Source organism: Vanellus vanellus (genome assembly GCF_965231255.1).
Source record: "Vanellus vanellus genome assembly, chromosome: 23".
Taxonomy (NCBI): domain Eukaryota; kingdom Metazoa; phylum Chordata; class Aves; order Charadriiformes; family Charadriidae; genus Vanellus; species Vanellus vanellus.
In genome coordinates, this window is record NC_138928.1 from 4,305,255 (window position 1) to 4,326,048 (window position 20,794).

The 20,794-nt window shown below is 64.5% G+C and overlaps 1 protein-coding gene across 1 annotated transcript; it reads right to left on the minus strand.

The window, feature by feature from the left end:
- Positions 1-228: 228 nt before the first annotated feature.
- PLEKHA6 (pleckstrin homology domain containing A6) lies at positions 229-19,763 on the minus strand (the record flags this gene model as incomplete). Its single annotated transcript, XM_082494601.1, has 22 exons — positions 229-248; positions 749-872; positions 1,870-2,012; positions 2,145-2,278; positions 2,522-2,686; positions 2,836-3,018; positions 3,319-3,428; positions 3,561-3,687; positions 5,044-5,193; positions 5,940-6,079; positions 6,238-6,349; positions 7,274-7,369; positions 7,840-7,989; positions 8,593-8,673; positions 9,075-9,143; positions 14,491-15,001; positions 15,398-15,886; positions 16,098-16,234; positions 18,671-18,771; positions 19,289-19,361; positions 19,458-19,562; positions 19,662-19,763. 21 exons carry the CDS (start codon positions 19,761-19,763, stop codon positions 757-759), a joined length of 3,294 nt encoding a protein of 1,097 aa, XP_082350727.1. The 3' UTR covers positions 229-248; positions 749-756.
- Positions 19,764-20,794: the final 1,031 nt, after the last annotated feature.

Below are 20,794 nucleotides of genomic sequence, written 5' to 3' on the forward strand. Positions count from 1 at the left end.
GGGGGCTCCTCGGGGACCAGCGGACAACCTCCCAGCACCCGCACGTCTCCTGCGGGACGGGGCAGAGCAGCTGGTGGTGTCGGCGATGCATCTCCCCGCTCGGCTGTGCCGGGTGGTCTCGCCGTCGGTGGGAGGGGAGGGGGGGTCCGGGAGAACCGAAAACGATGGCGAGAGGCTCAGTGTCACGTCGGGGCGCTAAAACGTGGCCCCGTGGAACTTGATGGCGCCGGCAGCAGCCAGGGCTTGAGCTGGAGGGAGAGGAGAGCGGGGCTGAGCTACGCGTGGGGTGGTCAGCGGTGGGGCAGCCCCTGCGCCCACCCCACAGACCCCCCTCCTGCCCTGCTCGGAGAAAAACCTACCGCAGATTTGGCTCTGTGCCCCCGGCTCTCTGGGGGGAACCTCCAACCCAGCAAGGGGACGCTGCGTCCCCCCCCAGTTTGCAGCCACCAACGCAGGCATGCCAGGGCAGGCGTCCCCCAGAGCCTGGCCTCGAGACCCCCCCCCGTTTTTGCTCCCTGCTTGGGCCCCCCTTGCCCACGCCGGGGTCCCTGCCTGACCCAGCCTGGGGGCTTCGCCTCGGAGGACACTTGCGCCTGGTCCATGGGAGGAGAGAGGGCTGACGTGGCTCGGGAGATGTTAGCTGGAGCAAGCAGCGATGGATGGACGCCGGGCGCAGGAGAGGCGCCCCCCACCCATCCCCCCGGGATGGAGAGAGGATGGGACGAAGTAGGAGAGAAGAGGTGCTTACTTCATGGCTCAGACACGCATAAAATGGCTGTTGTCGGCGGCCCGGGATGTTTCAGACGAGAGGGGGTTGGTCGGTGGAGTCGGGGAGGCTGGGGAGGTGGGAGGGCTTGGGGTAGCGCATTGAGCTGGAAACAAGAAATGGGAGAAGGGCATGAAGAACACGAGCTGCCGGCAGCAGCGAGGGGAAGGAGGCGACCCAGCGAGAGGTTAGCGGAGGGGAGGAAAGGGAGAGGAAGGAAGGGGGGAAGCAAGCGCGGTCAGGACAAACAGCCACAGCGGTGCCCCGGCTGCGGCACGCACACGTGAGCTCCCCACAGGGCTCCTCATGGACAAGGCACGGCGTGCCACCACGCTGGCTCGGCCACGGCGTGCCAACCGCGTGCTGCACAGCCAGGCGCTCCCATCCTGCGGCATGGCAAATCACAGAATCCCACCGAATCCCAGACTGGTGAGGGCTGGAAGGGCCCTCTGGAGCTCCCCCAGTGCCACCCCCCCCCAGAGCAGGGGCACCTCCAGCAGTGGCACAGGACACCTCCAGGCGGGTTTGGAATGGCTCCAGAGGGGGAGACTCCCCCCCCTCTCTGGGCAGCTGTGCCAGTGCTCTGCCACCCAAACCATAAAGAAGTTTTTCCGTGTATTTGAACAGAACTTCCTGTGTTCCAACTTGTGCCCATTGCCCCTCGTCCTGTCACTGGGAACCACTGAAAAGAGCCTGGCTCCATCCTCCTCCAACCCACCCTTTAGATACTTGTCCGCAATAATAAGGTCTCCACTCAGCCTTCTCTTCTCCAGGCTAAAGCGTCCCAGCGCTCGCAGCCTTTCCTCATAAGGGACACTCTCCAATCCCTCAATCATCTCAGTTGCCCTTCGCTGGACTCTCTCCAGTAATTCCCTGTCTCTCGTGAACTGGGGAGCCCAGAACTGGACACGGTATTCCAGTTGTGGCCTCACCAGTGCGGAGTAGAGGGGGAGAATGACCTCCCTCGACCTACTGGCCACCCTCTTCCCTATGCAGCCCAGGCATCCACCCTGCCTTCGTCCCTCCTGCCCGCTCGGCTACCTGTGGTCCGCTCTGCCATGGGGCTGGCATTCTCCGACCCTCCGTGTCCCCCCGTGCCTTACCCGAGAGCATGCGGCCCCGGCGGGAGGCTTCGGCAGCCAGAGCACACGAGATCTCTATCCTCTTCTCCTGCTCCTGCAGCTGGGTCTCGGGGTCCTGGGGGGCGTCCACCTCCCCCTCGCCCAGGGGGATGACGTTCTGCAGGCTGCGCAGAGCACCCGCCATCAGCACCCGTGCCCGGCCTCAACGGGACAGACCCCGCAGGGATGGCCGGGGAAGGGGGGCAGGCAGGTGCACCCCCGGATGGCCGGCGTGGGCACGGGCACAGCAGCCTCACCTGGATTTGGCAATGAGGGTCTTGATCCTTTCCACCTTCTTCTGCTTCTCCTTCATCTCCTCGGGGCTGAGCGGCGTGTCGGGCTCCAGTTCGACGTACCGCTCAGGGATGAGGACTTTGTCCGGCGTGGAGAGCTGGGTGCAGCGGGAAGGGTTGAGCCGAGCACCAGTGCTGGGGACCCGTCCCTGCTCCAGCACCCACCCGCCCCACTCGCCCCCAGCACCGCCTGGGCAAGGGCAAGCCCCTGGCTGGGCACGGCCAGTGGCAACAGGATCCTGACCGACGCAGGAGGATGGATCGACCCCTCGGTGCCCGCACTGGAGGGCGGGATGCCCGGTGCCAAAGCTGCCAGCTCCCACAGGACAGCCCGTCCTCACCTCCTTGTTGATGTCCACGTCGTAGTGCTGCGGCTCCAGCTCCATCTTGCGCAGCCGGGCGATCTCCTCCTGGGGTGTCTCGTAGACCTTGCTGGGGTCATCGGAGCGCAGCGCTGCCTCCAGGTCGGAGATATCCACCTCGTGGATGCTGCGGTGCCGGCGCACCTGCGAGGGATCCCAGCCCTGCTGAGCCCCCCTGGCATGACACACTGTCCCCTTCCCCAGCCCCCAGTGTCCCCTCTGCTCCATCAGGGACCTCAGGCACTCTGCAATGGCCAGTTTGTCCCAGCCCCGTGACCGGTGCATGGACTCACCACCTTGTAGGAGGCGGGTGCCTTTGTGCCGGGGGTCTCGGGCTGGTGGCTGCTGGGGAGCTGCAGGCTGCGCCGCTTCTCCTTCATGGAGCCGCTCTGGTGGCGCTTCATGCGGTCGATCTGCTCCTCCACACTCATCTTCACCTTCGTTTCATTGGCGAACACGGCGCTCTTTGGTCTCTCCTGGGGAGAGCCCAGCCCCAGGGTCACGCACCCCTGCCTGCAGCGGGGTCCGGCCCCATCCACCCCGTGCCCCAACCCTCTGGAATGGGGCTGCCCAGCCTACTCCTGGGGTGTGTGTGTGGGAAAGGCGCCGAAATAGCCCAGGGGATCCCGAGGAGCTGGATGCTGAGATGCGGAGCCACGCAGGGACAGGGTCCCCTATGCGCTGCCCCAGCCCTGCAGGCTGTGTCACAGCCCCCACTTTGCCAGTCTAGCCCAGTCCCACCAGCCCGGCCCCCAGCCCCCCGACGCGAGTCTTACCCTGGAGCTGAGCCCGTTGGCCATGCCACCCATGCTCCTCCTTGGCACGCCGGCTGCGGGCACCACCTCCTCCTCCGCTGGAGATTTGGTCCTGGGGGGGACGATGCCCACTGCGGAGCAAACCAAAAGGCCGGGCTGAACCCCCCCGGGGCGCACGGGCAGGGTCCCAGCAAGATGCTGGGTGCTCCTGGCAGGCACGGAGGAACCCGCTGGAGCAGGACCTGCCGCCCCCGGCGCTGTACCCTTGTTGAGAGCCGCTTGCTTCTCTGCGTCCTGCTCCTGCCGGCTCTGCGGGAGCCCCTCGGCCGGGGGTCCGGGGGGGACCGGTCGCTGCACCTCTTTCTTGCTCTGCTCGAAGCTCGGCTTGGGCTGTGGGGGAAAGCAGGATGCCGGTGAGACCCTGTCCTGCCTGGGGACCGTGCTCCGCCTGGGGATAGACCAATGCTCCCCGCAGCCACGGGTGACACACAGCCCACAGACACACTCCCGGGAGTGGATGGACACACAGATGCCGGGCAGGCAGTACCAGTGCACCCCAAATGTGTGGGGAGAGGGGCTGGCAGGGGCGCTGCAGCACTCGGCCCTGCTATGCCCCGTCCCGTCAGGGCTGGGCACCGATCGCTGTCCCCACAGGACAGGCTCCTGCGTGGGAAAAGCCTCCGGCAGGGGTGACGATCCTGCCACGGCTCGGAGGTGGCACCCAGGAGCCCCAGGATGGGGACAGCCTGGCTCTGTGCTGAGCTCCAGCGAGACCCCGTGCGCATGGGAGGGGACGGGGTCCCACAGGGGCAGAAGTCAGGGCAGACACTGTGCAGACAGCGAGCCAAGGGCCATTTTTGGGGTCCTTCCCCTCCTACATCCCTGGGCACAGCCTGCCCAGAGCCCGGGCACTGGTTCAATGCTGCCGGTAGAGTGGAGGGGTACAGCAATAAGCCGAGACGCCCAGCATGCCCCCCTCAACCCCCCTGTGCTCCGCACGGAGACGACACATCCCGACAGAGACGACACATCCCGACACCCCTCGCAGCCCATGGATCAGCGTGCAGCCACACGGCTGTGCTGCCCTGCAGCTGCACGCCTGCTGGAGATGCCGCCTGCGCTGGCAGTGGGGTCCGAAACCCGTCCCAGCTCAGCACCGCCGCTGCTTTGCGGCACCAGCCCCTGCGTGCACGCATCATGACCCCCTCCGTCCCCGGCTGCAAGGACGCTTGCGTCTCCTGGTGTCCAAACCTGGCCCCTTCCCCCAGCGGGAGCACAGCCGAGGCATTACCGGGAATTCCCAAATCCAGGTTTGCCCTGGGTGGGGTGTCATTCCCATGGGCAGAGCTTGCCAGTACTGCCCGGCGGGGAGCGGCGCCGCAGAAGGACAGTGAGAGAGGTGAGGGCAGAGGAAAGCAGAAGGGCTGATACCGGGGGCTGCGGCAGCTTTGGGGGGTGCCCCGGAGGAGCCATTCCCCGTCCTGAGCAGGCGCAGCGGGTGCTGCGCGTGGGTGCAGGGGACAGGAGGGCCATGGCGAGGCTGCCAGGGGGACACTGCCCGTTACTCCCCGTGGAGAGGGCAGGTACCAGCCACAGGCTGCTGTCCCCTAGCCAAGTGCCACCACCACGCTGTCCCTGTGGCAGGGCAGAGGGTGGGCAGCCCCATCGCCCGGCTCATCCCAGCCCCTGGCAGCTGATGTCTCGGGGAGGAAGCGGACGAGGGCTGCTCTGGAGAGGTTTTGGTACCTGTCCCCTCTTCGCCTCGCCGCCTTGCTGCCAGGAAGGGGAGGTGGGGTACGGCCAGAGGCGGCTCTCGCCGGGGAGCGGAGGGACGGTCGGAGGAGACTCCAGGGGTACGTAGGACTTGGGGAGGGGAGGTCGAGGCGGGCCTGGTTCCTGGGGTGGAGAGGAGCGTGAGGCGTGAGAGCAGAGACACTGAGAGCCGGGAAGGAAGAGAGAGTTAGAAAAAGACCGAGACAACACACAGTGGAAGCGGTGAGCCAAGGAAAGGAGGAGGGAGAGCAGCTGACCGCCGCTCCTGGGGCCCCGCGGTCTCCGTGTCCCCATGCGGAGGGGGACAGTGCTTCCCACCTCCCGTGCTGCCCTCACTGCTGCATGTCCCCAAGGGCAGCGGGACAGGCAGGGCTCGGGGGCTGCCCGAGCCAGGGGGTGCCCAGCTTGGGGCTGGCAGCCCCCAGGAGACATTGGCATCACCTCTGTGCAGCCAGACGGGGTTGGGGAGTCCCCAGATTCCACCCTAAACTTCACGTGGACGAAGGTGAGACCGGCACTGCTGGACCCCAAACAAGGGCGGTGAGAGGGGACTGTGGTGGCAGCAGGAGCTGGTCCTGAAGCCAAAGGCTGGAGCAGAGCTACTCTCAGCCTTCAGGGCTGCTTGATGCAAGAGCTCGAAGGCTGCAAAGCCCAGCTGCAGCCCCCGCAAGGACCTCAGACCCAGATGTCACCAGGGGACACCACAGCCTGTGCACGTGGCCAAAACGGTGTCCCCAGGCAGAGCCACGAGGTAACCGAGCCACATTCTGTGCCTGGTGCCCACCCGTCCCCTGAGAGCGAGGGCTCGGGCCAGGCTGGGGACCCGATGGTGGCAAAGGGCTCCTTAGGGACACCCCGGTTCAACTCACCTCGCCGGGTGCTGGCTTGGTGGGCGAGCCCTGGGAGCCGGAGATGAGGGAGAAGGGGCTGAGGGGGCTGGTGAGACTGGCCGAGCTCAGGGGGCTGGCGGGGCTGTTGGAGCTGTACGTCCCCGAGGGGCCGATGGCCACTGCGGAGAAAAGCAGAAGTAAGGGTATGCACCGGGGCTTCCACCTCCCCGAGTGGGTGCTGCCGCCTGCCTCGAGGCAGCACAGGCACCGGGGACACCCCAAAGCCGCGGCGCGCCGGGGTCTGTGCTGTGCAAGGGCAGGGACGGACCCTGCTCACCTCTGTGCTTGGCAGTGTCGGTGCCGCGGGACGGGTTGTTCTTCCTCAGCCCCTCCATCACGTCCTGGATCCGCCAGATCTCCTTCTGGATCTGCCGGTTGAGCACTTCGTTCTGGAGGGGAGAAAAGGCAGCGGTGAGGGCGGCTCCCACCACCGCCAGCCCCACTGCGCCCCAGCCCCGCGCCGAGCCGCAGCACCCGGGGGCGTTCAGCTGAGGCACACACAGCCCGGGGGGGTCTGAGCCATCACGCCCACCACTCATCTCCCGCCAGAAGCCATCATTCCACTCCCTGGGGCACCTGCTTAGGACAGGGAACTGCTGGAGAGGCTCCAGCAAAGGGCTACGGAGATGATGAGGGGACCGGAGCATCTCTCTTACGAGGAGAGGCTGAGGGCTGTGGGGCTGTTCAGTCTGGAGAAGAGAAGACTGAGGGGGGATCTTATCAACGCTTATCAATCCTTCAAGGGAGGGTGCCAGGGGGATGGGAACAGTCTTTTTCCAGTGGTGCCCAGTGACAGGACAAGAGGGAACGGGCACAAACGTGACCATAGGAAGTTCCATCTCAACCCGAGGAGGGACTTCTCTCCTGTGCGGGCGGCAGAGCACTGGCACAGCTGCCCAGAGAGGGGGGGAGTCTCCCCCTCTGGAGCCATTCCAAACCCGCCTGGACGTGTCCTGTGCCACTGCTGGAGGTGCCCCTGCTCTGGCGGGGGGGGGGACCGGGGGAGCTCCAGAGGGCCCTTCCAGCCCTCACCAGTCTGGGATGCTGTGATTCTCTGTGATGGAGCCCCGGCAGCACAGGGAGCATTGGGCTGCAGCCCCTCGATGGCACCCACGTGCCCATGGTTCCTCAAGCCCCCCTGCCCATGCCCATGGCCAAAGGTGGACGCCGAGGGCTGAGCACGGAGCAGCCACTTGCAACCATCCCCTTGGGGCTGAAGGAACCAGGGGGCTTCCACCTCCACAAGGCTGGGGTGGGCGGTGAGGACCCCAGGGGTGGCAGAGGGACCCCAGGGCCAGCGGGGTCCTGCTCACCTGGATGTCCAGGTTCAGCTGCTCCCAGAGGTCGTCGTGCAGGGCGGACACCTCGCTCTCCAGGCTCTCGTACTCAGCGGTGCTATTCGCCAAAGCCTTTGGGGAGGGAAAAGTGGACGGGTCAGGGGGTCTTTGGCAGGTTTCTCCCCCCGCTGGCAGCAGCCCGGGCCGGCACACGGGAAAGCAGGAGAACACTGCACCCAACACAACCCCCCCCGAGCTGGGGAGGGGGCGGCAGTCGGGGGGTACAAGCTCTGCTGTGCCCGTGGGAGCGTTTGGTGCCGATGGCACACCGGGCACAGCATGGCGAGGAAGGCAGAGGCAAAAGCAGGAGCCAAGATGACTCCGAGCACATGTGCCAGCTCAGCACCACCAGGGTTAATTGGCTTTGTGCCCAGTGAAGGACTTTGGCTTGTCCGGGTCCCCAGCCAGCCGAGGGGATTTCCCTTCTTGTTTTGTTTTTTTTTTTTTTTTTTTTATTAACAGGATGGGAGAAAAGAGAGATCGCGGCGGGTGGGGGAGACAGTCCCCCAGGCAGGGAGCGCAGCAGAGGGGCAGCCCGTTACCGTGCTGGCCTGCGACAGCTCCACGCGGATGTTGATGAGTTGATTCTGGAGCGATTCCTTCTTGTGCAGCAGCTTCTCCGGGTAGGCAGGCTGGCTGCCGAACATCTCCAGCTCCTGGTGCGTCCCCATCAGGGCACTCTCCAGGCTCTCCTGTGGGGGGGACAGGAGGGAGGTGCACCCTGAGATCCCACCCGGTGCAGGAGCGACAGTCCCTCTCCTTAAGAGGCCATTAATGCACGAGGAGTCCCAGGACCACAGCATGGCCAGGGCATCTCCTCCAGCTCAGAAACGTCCCCACTGAGCTGTGCCCAGCAGAGCGGGACATGTCGCTTCCTCACCACATAGGTGCTGCCTGGGCATGGTCATCACTTTATCAGTCCTTAAAGGGCGGGTGCCGGGGGATGGGAACAGTCTTTTGTCAGTGGTGCCCAGTGACAGGACAGGAGGGAACGGGCACAAACTTGACCATAGGAAGTTCCATCTCAACCCAACCAGAGGAGGGACTTCTCTCCTGTGCGGGTGGCAGAGCACCGGCACAGCTGCCCAGAGAGGGGGGGAGTCTCCCCCTCTGGAGCCATTCCAAACCCGCCTGGAGGTGTCCTGCGCCACTGCTGGAGGTGCCCCTGCTCTGGCGGGGGGTGGCACTGGGGGAGCTCCAGAGGGCCCTTCTACCCCCAGACCAGTATGGGATTCTGTGATCACCGTGCAGCGAGGTTTGCCCCCAGACAGCCGCTTGAGCTGCCCACCACGTACCTTCTCTGCTCGGAGCTGCTGCACCAGCCTCTCCTGCTCCCGCAGCACCTTGTTCTGCTCACAGAGCTTCCCCAGCAGCTTCTGTCCCCGGGAGGGAAAGAGAAAGGGAGGAGAGGATGAGAGCACTCGTGTGAACCGCTCTGCTCTCATCCGGGAGAGATGGGATAGAGCCAGGATGTGGCCCACAGGGTTGGTTTGATGGGACAACCCAGTGGTCCAGGGGAGGGTTTCCAGCCTGCTGCTGTCATTGCAGGGACCTCAGCCCCAGCCAGGGTGACACGGGCCAAATCTGGACACGGGGCAAGACCAAGCAGCTGAGCTCAGCAGAGGATTTAGCCCCCGGGGAGAACACACACCACACTTGGGGCATCACCAGGTCTGCGTGGGACCTCTCTCTATGGGGATAGCAGACCTGCTGCAGGGGACAGGGACAACAGCACGGGGCAGAGGGGTGGCACGCAAGGACAGACGTTTGCTCTTACATCGGTGTCTTGCTCGCTTATCTTGTAGGCGTGTAGTGTCTCCCTGTAGGCCTCCGGGAAGGGTGTCACCTGCAAGCAGAGCGTGGGGTGAGCCCGGCTCCGGGAGCCCCTGGGGAAGGTGAGGCAGCTCCCAGCCCCTCTTCCCCATCCCTGGAAGCAGGGAAGGAGAGGGAGAGCTGAATCTCTGGAGGCGGTGGCGGGTGCTCCCCACAGCCGGCACGGCCGGGCAGGCACCGGCATCGGTCGGGAGGCAGCGAGTGCTGGAGGCAGCGCAGGATGTCGGTGCTGGAGCTCTTGCCCTGGCCCTGCCCGGTGGCTCGGATGAAGGCACAACCTCCCTCCCCATCCCCGGCCCCGGTGCCCATCAGCTGGGAGAGCCGCGGGAATTAGCTGGAGACAACCTCTCCGCAGGACGCCAAGAGCTGAGTTAAAGAGATGCCTCGTGAATCATTAGCCGCCTGGTGTATAGCTGCCACCATTTCACAGGCAGGGAAACAAAGGCAGAAAGATTAAGCTGTAATCCCACTTAGCAGAGTGGAAACACCTATAAATCAGCAGCAGCATCAGGGCCTGTTTACCATCCGGCTTCTCTGTGAGTCATTTTCCTTTCCTGGAAATCTAAATTACTAATGGGACCTCACCAATTAAATGCCTCCAAGATCTTGAGATGAAAGGCATAAGATAGGAAGAAGGGGATCATTATTGCTAGAAAGCAAGACGCTACTTTAGAGCCATTTAAAACCACAGGACGATGCAAATAGACCTGAACCTGGGAAATGCCCAGCGCGGCCGGAGGCAGAGCCTGGCCGATGGGGATGCCGCTGCCTCCAGGCAGGGAGCCTGGCCAGCAAGAGCATCTCAGCAGCTCCAGCTTCTCCCTCCAGCATGTCCCCGCTCCCCGCGCACAGCAGATGGGAACAGGCACCATCCCCTTCTCGGAAAACCCCAGCGATCGCCCGGGCGCTGCACGCTCACGCAGCCAGGGGATGCCCTGGGCAGCACGGCAGGACTCCACGACCCCCCTGCCCGGGGCTGGCAGCATGATGGGCTGTGGGTCACAGTGATGTGGAGACACATTCCCAGGTGATGGGACCTGCCCATGCTTGGAGCTGCAGCCCAATGTCAGCAGGGACATCCCGATGCTTTTGCAGCCCTCTCCGGGCCGAGGAACAGAACGAGCCAGAGCCTCAGGGGATAAAAAGCTGTTTCCTCTCCCTGTTACGGGAGTTATTGCTTTGGTTTAAGAGAGCCTTGGGCTGGCTTCCCATCTTTACATCATCCCACACCTTCCCCTCGCCTCCTCAACACATGACAGCAAACTGAGGGTGAGCAAAGCACCCGAGTCCAGCCCAGACGACGATGAGACTTCAGGACTGCTGCGTCCCCACCTCGTGCTCTCAGCACAAGGATTTACCGGGTTTTAATGGCTCATGGATGGATTAGCAAAGCCTGTGATGGACTAGCAGGTCCCCGAGAGCGTGATGTGCCAGAGCCACATGGATGCTGGAGTCTGCATGAGTGGAAATGGCAGGAGGTGACCTCGGGGATGGAGCGCGGGGCGGCTGGCGTGGCTGCCATGCACGAGCCATGCACGGCCCGGCGGCCGGAGGCTTACTTGCATGTAGAGCTGAGCCCTAGGGGAGGAGGTCTCCACCATCCTGTTCACCATACTGATCAGGGTTTCGCTCTCGCTCATCTGCGGCAGACAGGGAAGGAAAGTTCAGAGGTCAGCGGAGATTGCTCGGGTGCCGTCAGAGCAGCGGGGCGGCTCGGTCCACGAGCCCTCAGGGCATCGGGCTGCAAGATGCCACCTCCAAGAGATGTCCCAGAGGCTTGAGCCACATGGGGTTGGCTGCCCCGGGCTGCCGCTGCTCCGGTTTGTGCACTGAAGAGCATCCTGGGCTGGTTGCATGCCCTGAAAACTTTGTTGAGGGGAAAACGTAGATAAAACCGAGCCAGCTCCGAGCTGGGGGGCAGCAAACTGCACACACAGACACAAGCTTGCACAGAGACGCCCACGGCTGCAACGCACAGTGTGGTCCCAGCAGACAGACAGACGGGCCCCACTCCTCGTGCTGACAAACGGCTCGCTGCCCTGCCCTCGAGGAGGGGCCGGGGCCGGGATAGCCCTGCTCAAGGCGCAGACGAGCTCTGGGCACAGGGGAAGGTGACCGAAGCCTGGGGTTGGGGACCGCAGCATCCCTGGATGGGAACAAGGTGCTCCCATGGAGATGGCACATCGCAGCCGTGCTGCTGCGCAGGGCGAGGACACGACGGCGTGCGGCATGTCTGTATGTCCCCAGAGCCGCAGCACAGACAGCGGCTCTGTCACGGGCTGCGCCGAGCCCTCCCGGACACAAGCCCACCCTGTCCAGGCAGACCCTGACCCCAGGGCCCGTTCACAGCCCTGCGACCCAGGGAAGGGGGTTTGCTGCTCTCAGCGCACTGCTGCCAGGGCACGCAGCCCCCAGCGGCCGCAGGGTCCCTCGGTACCGCGTGATGGAGCCGCTCAAATCAGCGGCACCGGAGCTTCACCGCTGCCTTTGCCAGCAGAAGGGCTGCAGGAGCCCGCAGCCCAGCGCAGACGATGGAAGGGAAGCCCCTCGCACCCCGTGGCCAGGACCCTCGAGATCCAAAGGGTGACTGACGGCAGTTTACTCACAAACCAGGGACCAAACCCTGACGGGATGGGGGGGGGGGGCAGGTCAGCAAGGGGGGGTGCAGCTGAGGGAGCCATCCCCGTGACCGGACAAGCAAGGAGAGAGAAAATAAAGCGGCAAGCTCTTTGAAAAGAGATACTTGACAGCGTCACTCCGAATTAGTCTCTCCAGAGGTCAGCGGGAGAGGAGGAGGAGATGCAAAGCCTTTTTAGGGAGCGTTTTAAAGAGCCTCGGAGAGCGAGCGCTGCTGCCGACGGCCGTGAAATAATCCAGAGAGCTTTTATTGCAGCGAGTGCTCCTGCCTGTCCCTGGCTCTGCTCCAAGGCAGACACAGATCTTGGCGATTACTGCACCGATGGAGATTTGCAGACTAACGAGATTGTCTCTTAGTGCAAGCCTGGCTTTTGCAGGCAAGCGCCTGCGCTGCAGCACTGGCCGACGGCTCCTGTCCCTGGCTTTGACATCAGCCCGTGCCTGTAATTTCCACCCCACCAGTCCCGGGGGGGGGGCTCTCTTCCAGCCGGATTGCCCCCACCCCGCTCCTGGGATGAAATCAGTTCACAGCTTTCCTCCAAACACCCCCTGCCATGCAAAAACCTGAGAGCTGCTGCTTTGGTATCGGTCCCAGTGGGTGCCTCTCGCCAGCCCTGCATCAAGCCTCTCGCCTTCGAGAAGGAACGGGGCCAGCACATCACCAAAACCACCTCGCACCCATCTGGCACCCCACACCACCCCCTGCGCCGGGGGCACCAGCCCAGCTCACTCCCACACCGGTGGCACTGCTGGGTGTGGGGACACGCCGCCCAGCACGGCCACGCTGGCACCGTGCACCGGTGTCCCACATCACCCTCAGGCAGCACGGTACAGACCGACCTGGGGAGGATTTCGGAGCTGGCTGCCTCCCCTGCACCCCGGGAGCAGCTCCCCGAGGCTCCAGGCACGTGGGAAGCTTCCCCAGCTGCCCCCGAGACCCCCCCCCCCCCCAGCTCCAGCCCACCACACAGAAGGCACTGTCGAGGGAATTTTTCTGCCAAGCAATAAGCGACCCTACAGACGGGAAGGATGGAAGAAGCAAACCAAAGACAACTCGTGCTGTTTTAATGCCAAGAAGGGTGAGGATGGATGTTAGGGGACGAGATGCTACGCCGGGAGGGAAGGGGACGCCACTGGGGACGGGGCACGCGGGGACGTAAGCAGCGTGAGGCTTGCAGCCAGCTCTGCCTACCTGCTGGTCCAAATACTCTAGGTTTCTTTGCAACTGAAGGTCTAAAAGTTCATCCTACCAGGAGCCAGCAGGCACGCGGCAAGAAACGAACACACAAAACATATAAAAGAAGAAGCAAAGCGGTTAGGTGAAGGCTACGGAAATGTGAAGACCTCTCGGCCCGGGGAAGAGAGGCACCTCCCCGGCACAGAGCCGGGAGAGCCGCCGTGGATGTGCCCTGCGGGAGACCCGCTCTCCTCCCGGCTCTCCCTCCCGGCTAGCGGTGCCTCGGAGGAGGCACGGCCCTCTCCCTGCGTCTGCGGCTAGCGAGGATGGATGGCGGCATGGGAAGCTTATGGTAACTCGTGCTTCTCCCTCCTCCAACGGGGCCGGTCCTGCCCCGTGGTTTCGGGACCGTGCGCTGCGGGGGGACCTCCCAGTCTCACCCCGCCGGCTCCAACCCCTCAGCGCTCCGAGGGGAAAGGCAATGCAGGAAAAAGCAGCAGCTGTAGCCAGAAGTGAGGAAGCGAGAGGGGGGAGAGGTGCAGGGTGTGCGCCAGCCTCAGCCGGGGACCACCCTGGGGGTGACGAGCCCGGGCCAGCACCACAGGGCATACCGGGATCCAAGGGTGTCCCACTGCTCCCACAAACTGGGGGCTGTAGGGCAGGAACTGGGGGGCCTTTCCATCGGGGTTTCCTTCTGGCAGAGCCCGGAGGGACCAGAGACACCAGTAAAGGGACCTGCGGTCCTATCCTGCCCCAGAGCAGCCCAGCTCTGACCCACAAAGCTGCCCCTGGAGCAGAGTGGTTCCTCCTCAGCCATCTGAGCAAGGAGCCCCCCGAGCTGGCCAACCTCCCTGGGGGGCTCTAAGCTCCCCGGGCCGCCAGGGCTCATCCCCTTGGCGCCAGCAGCTTACGTACCATTTTGTCGTGGACGGTGGGGGATGCCGGGTAGTGGTATGGATACATTCCCGCAGGGACGGGCCGTCTGTCACCCAGATAGTCGTACTGAGAAGAGAGAACCCCCCACCCCAAAACCAGAGACACGTGAGAGGTGTGCAAGAGGCCAGAAAGCACGTGCAGGGGCAGAGCCCAGCCCTGCAGCAGGGTCGGGCCCGGCTTTGGGGTGCACAGCAGTGAGACAGGGACACCAGCGCTCCCTGCTAGGGAGGACATCACTCACGGTGGCCCTCAGCATCGCATCGCATCGCATCCCATCGCATTGCATCACATCACATCACTTTGCATCCCATCGCATCCCATCGCATCCCATCGCATCCCATCCCATTCCATCCCACCCCATCCCATCCCATCCCACCCCATCCCATCCCATCCCTCTGGGCTCCCAGCAGAATCACAACCTAAGCAGCTTTGCAGGATGGCAAGCGGGGAACTAAAGCCATCAGCCGGTGCAAGCCATGGACTTGGTGGCATTTTGAGGCCAGGCTGTGCATGCAGAGGGCACGGGCTGTGCTGCAGCATCCCTGCCCTGACGTCCCCAGCGAGGGTCCCCCTCCGCCCCTGTGACCCCCAAGCGCCGACAGGCATTTACCTTTGGAGAACTGATGGATCGCCTCATCATGAAGGTGGTGGGGTCAGCGTAAATCTCCTCTCCCCGGGGCGGCAGCCGCTCGAAGCGGGCGCTGGGCGAGCGGACCGGGGAGTACACCCGTGCCCGGCTGTAGGAGCCCTGGCTGGGCGAGCGGGGCACGGAGCGGGAGCGGGGCTGCAGCGACATGCGTCGCAGGGAGCCCGAGGCTGCATCCACCTCGTCCAAGTAGGTCGGCTGCCTCCCGGGACTGGGCAGCCAGAGCGGGACGTCTTGCCGGCCAAAACCGGGGTGTTCCTTCCAGTCGCGGAGCTGGTAGGTGCCCCCGTTGCGGAAGGAGTGCCGCTTGTCCTCCAGCGCCCAGGGCGGGCTCACCCGCTCGTAGGCGGGCATGGAGCAGATGCTGTCGGGGCGCACCCCAGGCGGGTAGTACTGGTAGTCCTCGGGGTACTGGGGCGAGTAGGGGGAATAGTAGTCGGGCACCCGGCGAGACACGGGGTAAAACCTGGTGGGACTGGAGCGGGGAAGAGAGCCGTGAGAGCCGGGCTGGTGGCCAGGCAGTGCCCGGCCCCTTGCTCCGCAGCCGGGGGTCCTGGTGAGCGAGGACAGCCTGAGAGCAGGCAGCTCTGACACCAGCACCCCGAAAGCTGGCCGGCTGGCATCCCTCCTCCCATGGACCCCACGGTGGCCTCCCTTCCAAAATCCACCCTGCTCCGTTTTTCGGGGTGTCCCATGCCCAGCTCACAGCGGGCACGCGGGGACAGCCCAGAAAGGAGATTTTCTGACCCCAGGAGGGGATAAAGCAGGTGGGAAGGGGAAAATCATTCCCAGAGCATCACCTGAGGGGCAGCCCCGGAGAAAAGGAGCAGGACCCCCCCTCTGCCCCCAGCCAGCCCTCTGCAGCCCTCACCTCCGCAGCTCCTCGGGGGGCACTGCCCCCCGGCGCGAGTTCACCCACTGCTGCAGCTGCGTCATGGAGCTCTTGCGCTGGGCGATCTTCTCGGGGTTGGTGCGGGGAGCAAAGCCCCGGCGGTGGGCCACGCTCTCCCCGTCGGGCGGGGGGTACGCGGTGCTGCCAGGGCGGCTGGGTGACGAGTACGTCCAGCCGTTGGGCTGGGGTGGCCGCTCCACGCTCGCCGGTACCCGAGGTGCCTCGGGGTAAGGACTGCCGGGCTCCGAGGGCATCTCCTGCCCAGCGATGCCGTTGGCTTTGGCCAAGGGCTCCTTCTTGCTCTCCGTCCTCTCCGACTTCCTCTCAATCTTCTCCGAGCCACGGCCGTCGCCTTCCCCCCGGGTCTTGGCGTCGGGGTCAGCTTTGGGGTGCTCGCGGTGGGCGGTGTTGCGGTGGTGGTGGTGGTGTTTGCTGGGGGGGATGTTTTCAGAGTCTGGCTTCTCGTGCCTGGAGGGTGCCGAAGCACGAGAGAGCATTACCCTCCCTTTGCAATGCCCTTGGGGTGGCCGGTAACGTCCTGTCCCTCCCTCAGCCTTGGGGGGCCAATGCTCCCCCAGCTCCATCCTCCAGAGGGACCCTCATGCTCCCAGGAGGTGCCCGGCCGCGATGCACGGCCCCTCCGCTCCATCGCCAAGAGAGCAGGGGAGAGGGGCGGCACAGGGAGACGGTGGGTGCTGACCTCTGGGTCGGGGGGATCTGCACCCGGGCGGCTTCGCCCATGGCTTGGATCCAGGACTCCTGCTCCTCCGTGTTCTCGGCGCTGAAGAAGTACGTCCGGATGCCAGCGTGCTCGGCCTGGGGAGACAGGGACTGCTCGTTACTCGCCGGCATCTCCTCCACCCAGCACACCGTCACCTGCAGGGAGGCAGAGAAGTGGGGAGAGAGACAGACAGGAGGGTGAGAGCTCCATTTCCACCCCGGCACGAGGTCCTGCTGCCGCAGGAGAAGACAGACACGGTCCTTCCTTCCCTCCCTGCCCCCGCCACATGCATCCTCGGCGGCACCGAGCGGGAGGAAGGCTCTGCAGGCAGAGCCAGCATCAGCCCTCGTCCCTTCACGGGGGGTCCCCTGGGGCCAGGAGTCCCCCGTGGTCACCCCCAGTGACGCTCGGGATGAGTCCCCCCCAGGGCCCCGCACCAGAGCAGCAGCAGCCCCGTGCAGACGTTGCTGCGCCCCAGCATCGAGCAGGTCCCCGCGGGGCACGCGGGGCTGGCAGAGGGTCCCGCTGAGAGCAGCGGCCCTGGATGGAGCATTATCATTCATGCAGGGTTAGGAGGAAGGTGGCTTCTTGGCCTAGACAACATTTTTGGGGGAAAAAGGTTCACTTTTGGTCCAAGATGTCAGCGCCCACTCTCCATGCAGAAGGTGCTGGAAGGCAGGTCTGGCTATTTAGAGCCTTTTCAAAGCTTCCACCTTCCCATCTGTGGAAAGGGACAGGAGGCAGCAAGGAGGAAGAAAAGGGAGAAAGCAGGAGGTTTTTCTCCCTGAAAAACTTTCAGGGCTCAATCTCTTAAAAAAAAAAAAAAAAATCTGGGCTCCAATGGTCCAATTAAAATCTTCCCTTAGGTTTCCGTCTTCCCCTTCCCCAGAGCATGCAGCCACCGTGCCCAGCCGCGGGGTCACCTCCTGCAGCCCTCTATGCCTCCAAAAGCTCTGCAGCCAGAGCAAAAGATCAAACCGCACCGAGTCGTCCCGAGTTAGTGCAAGCGGGGCGAGCGGAGCATGCCGGCAAGCCTGCGGGTCCCTCGCCCTCCTGCATGCATCAGAAACACAAGAAGGTACTACCTAGGTGGTGGCTGGGTGCTGGCGTGGTGGACGGGCACGGAGAGACCTCCTGTCCAGGGATCCTCGCCCGCGGAGAGAGGGGGAAACACAGACAAGGGTGAAGCCGCAGCGTGGCAGGAGCGCGGGTGCTGCAGCACAGACCTCTCCCGGCCATCGGGGACCCTTTCTACCCTCCTCTGAACAAAACCATCCCCCCAAAACCCTCGCGTGCAGATGGAACCGCAGGCACGCGCCTGCCGAGCTCAGTTCGTGGGCGGCAGCTTTGCAAAGCTCCGTCCCCACCGGTGTCACAAGCCACAGGACATTGTGACAACCCCAGGTCACTCCTCTGCCCTCACCTGCAGAAGCCACAGGCAAAGAGACACCTTGCTGGCCGCCGGCATCAGCACGGGCATGCGGGAGAGCCCACGCTGCCACTTGCCAGCGCTCGCCCCTAAACCGGGCTCAGCTGCAGCTTAAGTGCAGGTTTAAGGGTGGCAGCTACAAAAATCCATCCCTTAGATTGGAACGACTCTTCCGCAGCGCCCTGCAGGGACCCCAGGCACCGGCTCACGGGCGGGAAGGTGCACGCTGGGTTTTTGCACGAGTGTACGCGAGTGGAAGCCAGCCTGGGCAGCGGGCCATCAACGAGCGAGTGCTAACGTGACCCACGACTGCGCACAGCACGAGCAGTTGTGCCGGTGAAGGATGCACGGTGATGCTGAAGGTGCACGGTGATGCCGACAAGTGCCGTGCGGTGCCAGGGAAGCTCAGCCCTTGCTCTGAGCGAGGGAGAGCCGAGCTGTGCCGCTGGGGACGGGCACGGGAGAGCCCCGGCGGCCGCAGCCGCCCTCCGCCTCTCGCAGGTCTCCTCTCCGACGCCCACGGCAGCGCAGGCTGACGAGCAGCGCCCCATTACGGGCTACCCCCTTGCAATTACATTTCCCTTTCTTTTGCATGCCAGTCAAAGCAAGCTAAAAAATATATGAAAAAATAAAAATATTGGAGCTGGGGACACGTTTCTACATCTGGCTCCAAGGAGTGCTGCGGCAGCCGGCGGGGACAGGCTGGCCGGGAGCAGCGATGCGGAGGGAAAAGCAGAGATGGCCGAGAGCACCGCTGGCGAGGGCAGCACTGCTGCTCACCCCGTGCCCAGCACCTCCCCGGGTTGGGGGGCAGCGGGGCACCCCAAGGGACAGAGCCCAGGAGCAGCTCAGGTCTGGCAAGGGGAAGGTGATGACCTTGGAGATGCCGCTTTGCCCCACGTGTGCCTCAGTTTCCCCAGCAGAAGGCACATCTGCATAGCGAAGGGCATCCCCGGGGGGTTACTGCGGCCACCCCTCTCCCCAGCTCGCTCCAGGCCCCGCCACCAAGAAAGCGAGAAGAGGGAGCAGCGGGGACCCTGCGAGCATCACCGCTGCCCCAGCGCTCCGTCCCCTCCAAGCTCCGTCCCAACCACGCACCGACCTTGAACGTGTGCTTCCTGCTGATGTTGTCGGAGGGCTGCACGGCCGCCACGCGGAAGCTGAGGAGGGGGATGCTGCCCAGGATGCTCTCCTCCTTCTCGTCTGGTGGGCAAACGCAGGGGGTTACACGCACGGAGGGGCTGGGAACCCTGCCTGCCCCCCGACAAAGACCCACGAGCTGCTGTGGGGACACGGTCCCATCGCTCCGTCCCGCGGGCGGGCAGGCAGGCAGGCAGGCAGGCAGGGAGCCCACCTGTGGGAAACCGCTGCCTGCCTGTTGCTGCTTCGTGGCGCGCACTACAGCCTGCTCAATTATTCATGCCCGCCCTGGCTGCGCCGCCAGGGCTGAGCCCAGCGAGCTGCCGGGGAGGGGAAGCACCGGCATTAACCCCTCGGGTCCCCGGCATGGCAAACGCCCACACAAAGGGGTGCTGGGCATGGCCACTGCTCCCCAGTGGGCTGTCACCTCCAGACCCCTTCGCCCAGGCTGGCAGAACCTCCTCCGAGCCTGGTAATAGCCCAGGGTCTGCTTGCAGGTGGCCAGCTGGTGGCCACTGAGCCCTGCCGGGGGGCACGAGCCACGGGGAGCACCGGTGGGGGCAGGTACTCGCTGCCGTACCTTTGTAGTAGAAGAGGCAGCGATCCACCAGCACGAACCAGCGCTTGTTCCACTGCTTCACCCCTGAGCTGGCCTGCGAGAGAGGGGCCGTGAGAGCCAGGCGGCTGGGAAGGGGATGGCACAGCCCGGGGGGGGGCGGGGGCACCCCGCATGGCGGGGGCTCAGGTACCTGCTTGTAGAGCCAGCCGCTTTTGGTCACGGCAGCGTTGGGGTTCCTCTTCATGGAATTGGAGCGCTTCCCAAAGGCGATGCCCTTGCGGGAGGAGCGCGAAGCCTGCAGAGGGGTAGAGGAGCCGCTCAGTCCCTGGGGGGGCCCCCGGCACCCCCCCGCCTCCGCTGCCGCCTGCCGTGCCGCATGGTTCCGAGCACCCACCCGGCCTCCGGGGCGCTCCGGGGGCACCTCCGACACCATGGCGTGGTTGGAGGGCTCGCTGGAGATGGTCGCCGGTCGTTTGCCACCCGCTTTGCTTGACATGTCCAAGGTTGGTCTGCGGCACAGGAGGAGAGCTGAGTCAGCAGAGCTGCGTTTCTCCACCCCACAGAAGCTGTCCCCGGGTACCCCCACCCCGGGCACCGGCCCCCCACACTCCAGCCCACCTTGGTCCCCCATCACAACCCACTCCCAGACCCCAAAACCAGAGGAGTCGGGAGCCAACCTACTTTTGCAAGTCAAGTCTTGAGTTGTCCTCGGGGACCTGTCCCGTCACTGGGTGCAGGAACGTGTTCCGCCTTTCATTGTGGCTGCGAGAGACAGCGGCGGGGCGGTGGTTAGCATCTCCCGGCCCCAGCCCCTTCCCGAAAACCCTTTGCCTTGAGCACATTTGCTGTCCTGCACCCACACTGGTGCCGGCTCCATACGCCCCGTCCCGAGCATCGCCCTCCCCGCGCCCCCACCAACCCCACGCTTCAGATCGACTCAGCACATTTCATCAGCATTTCCCAGAAAGTTTTTGCCTCGCTGGGAGCCAAAACAAGGTCTCTGGTGGCCGAGCCCTCGTTACTTCTGCTGGACGCATCCCAGACATCACCATAAATCCCACTCCGGAGAAGTCGCTGCAGCAGCAGCAGCAATGGCCCACCCTGGGCTGCGCCCGCAGCGACGTCCCCAGCGCCACGTCCTCCCCTTCGGCTTGCTGCTTTCAGAGCCGTTTGCCAAAACACCTCGAGTCGGGCTAAGAGCAGGCGATGTGGGGCTGTACACCACACAGACCCCGACCATCAGCCCTGGACCCACCAGCACAAGCTGTTGGGGCTGGATCAAGCCCAGCTCGGCCCCAGTGATGTTTCGGCGACATCGCGGTGCAAAGGTGGTGGCGCAGGACTCCCTGGCAGCGCCGGGAGGAGCGAGGCAAGGCTCCCGTCGGGCTCAGCTGGTAGCGTTTGCCATGTCCCTGCCCTGTCCCGCAGAGCCGGTATTGCCGGGCACCCCGGCACCTCGCTGCTCTGGCTGCGGAACCCGCTCACACGCTGCTCCCCGCGGGCTCTCGCTGCCGGAGCTGTGTCAGG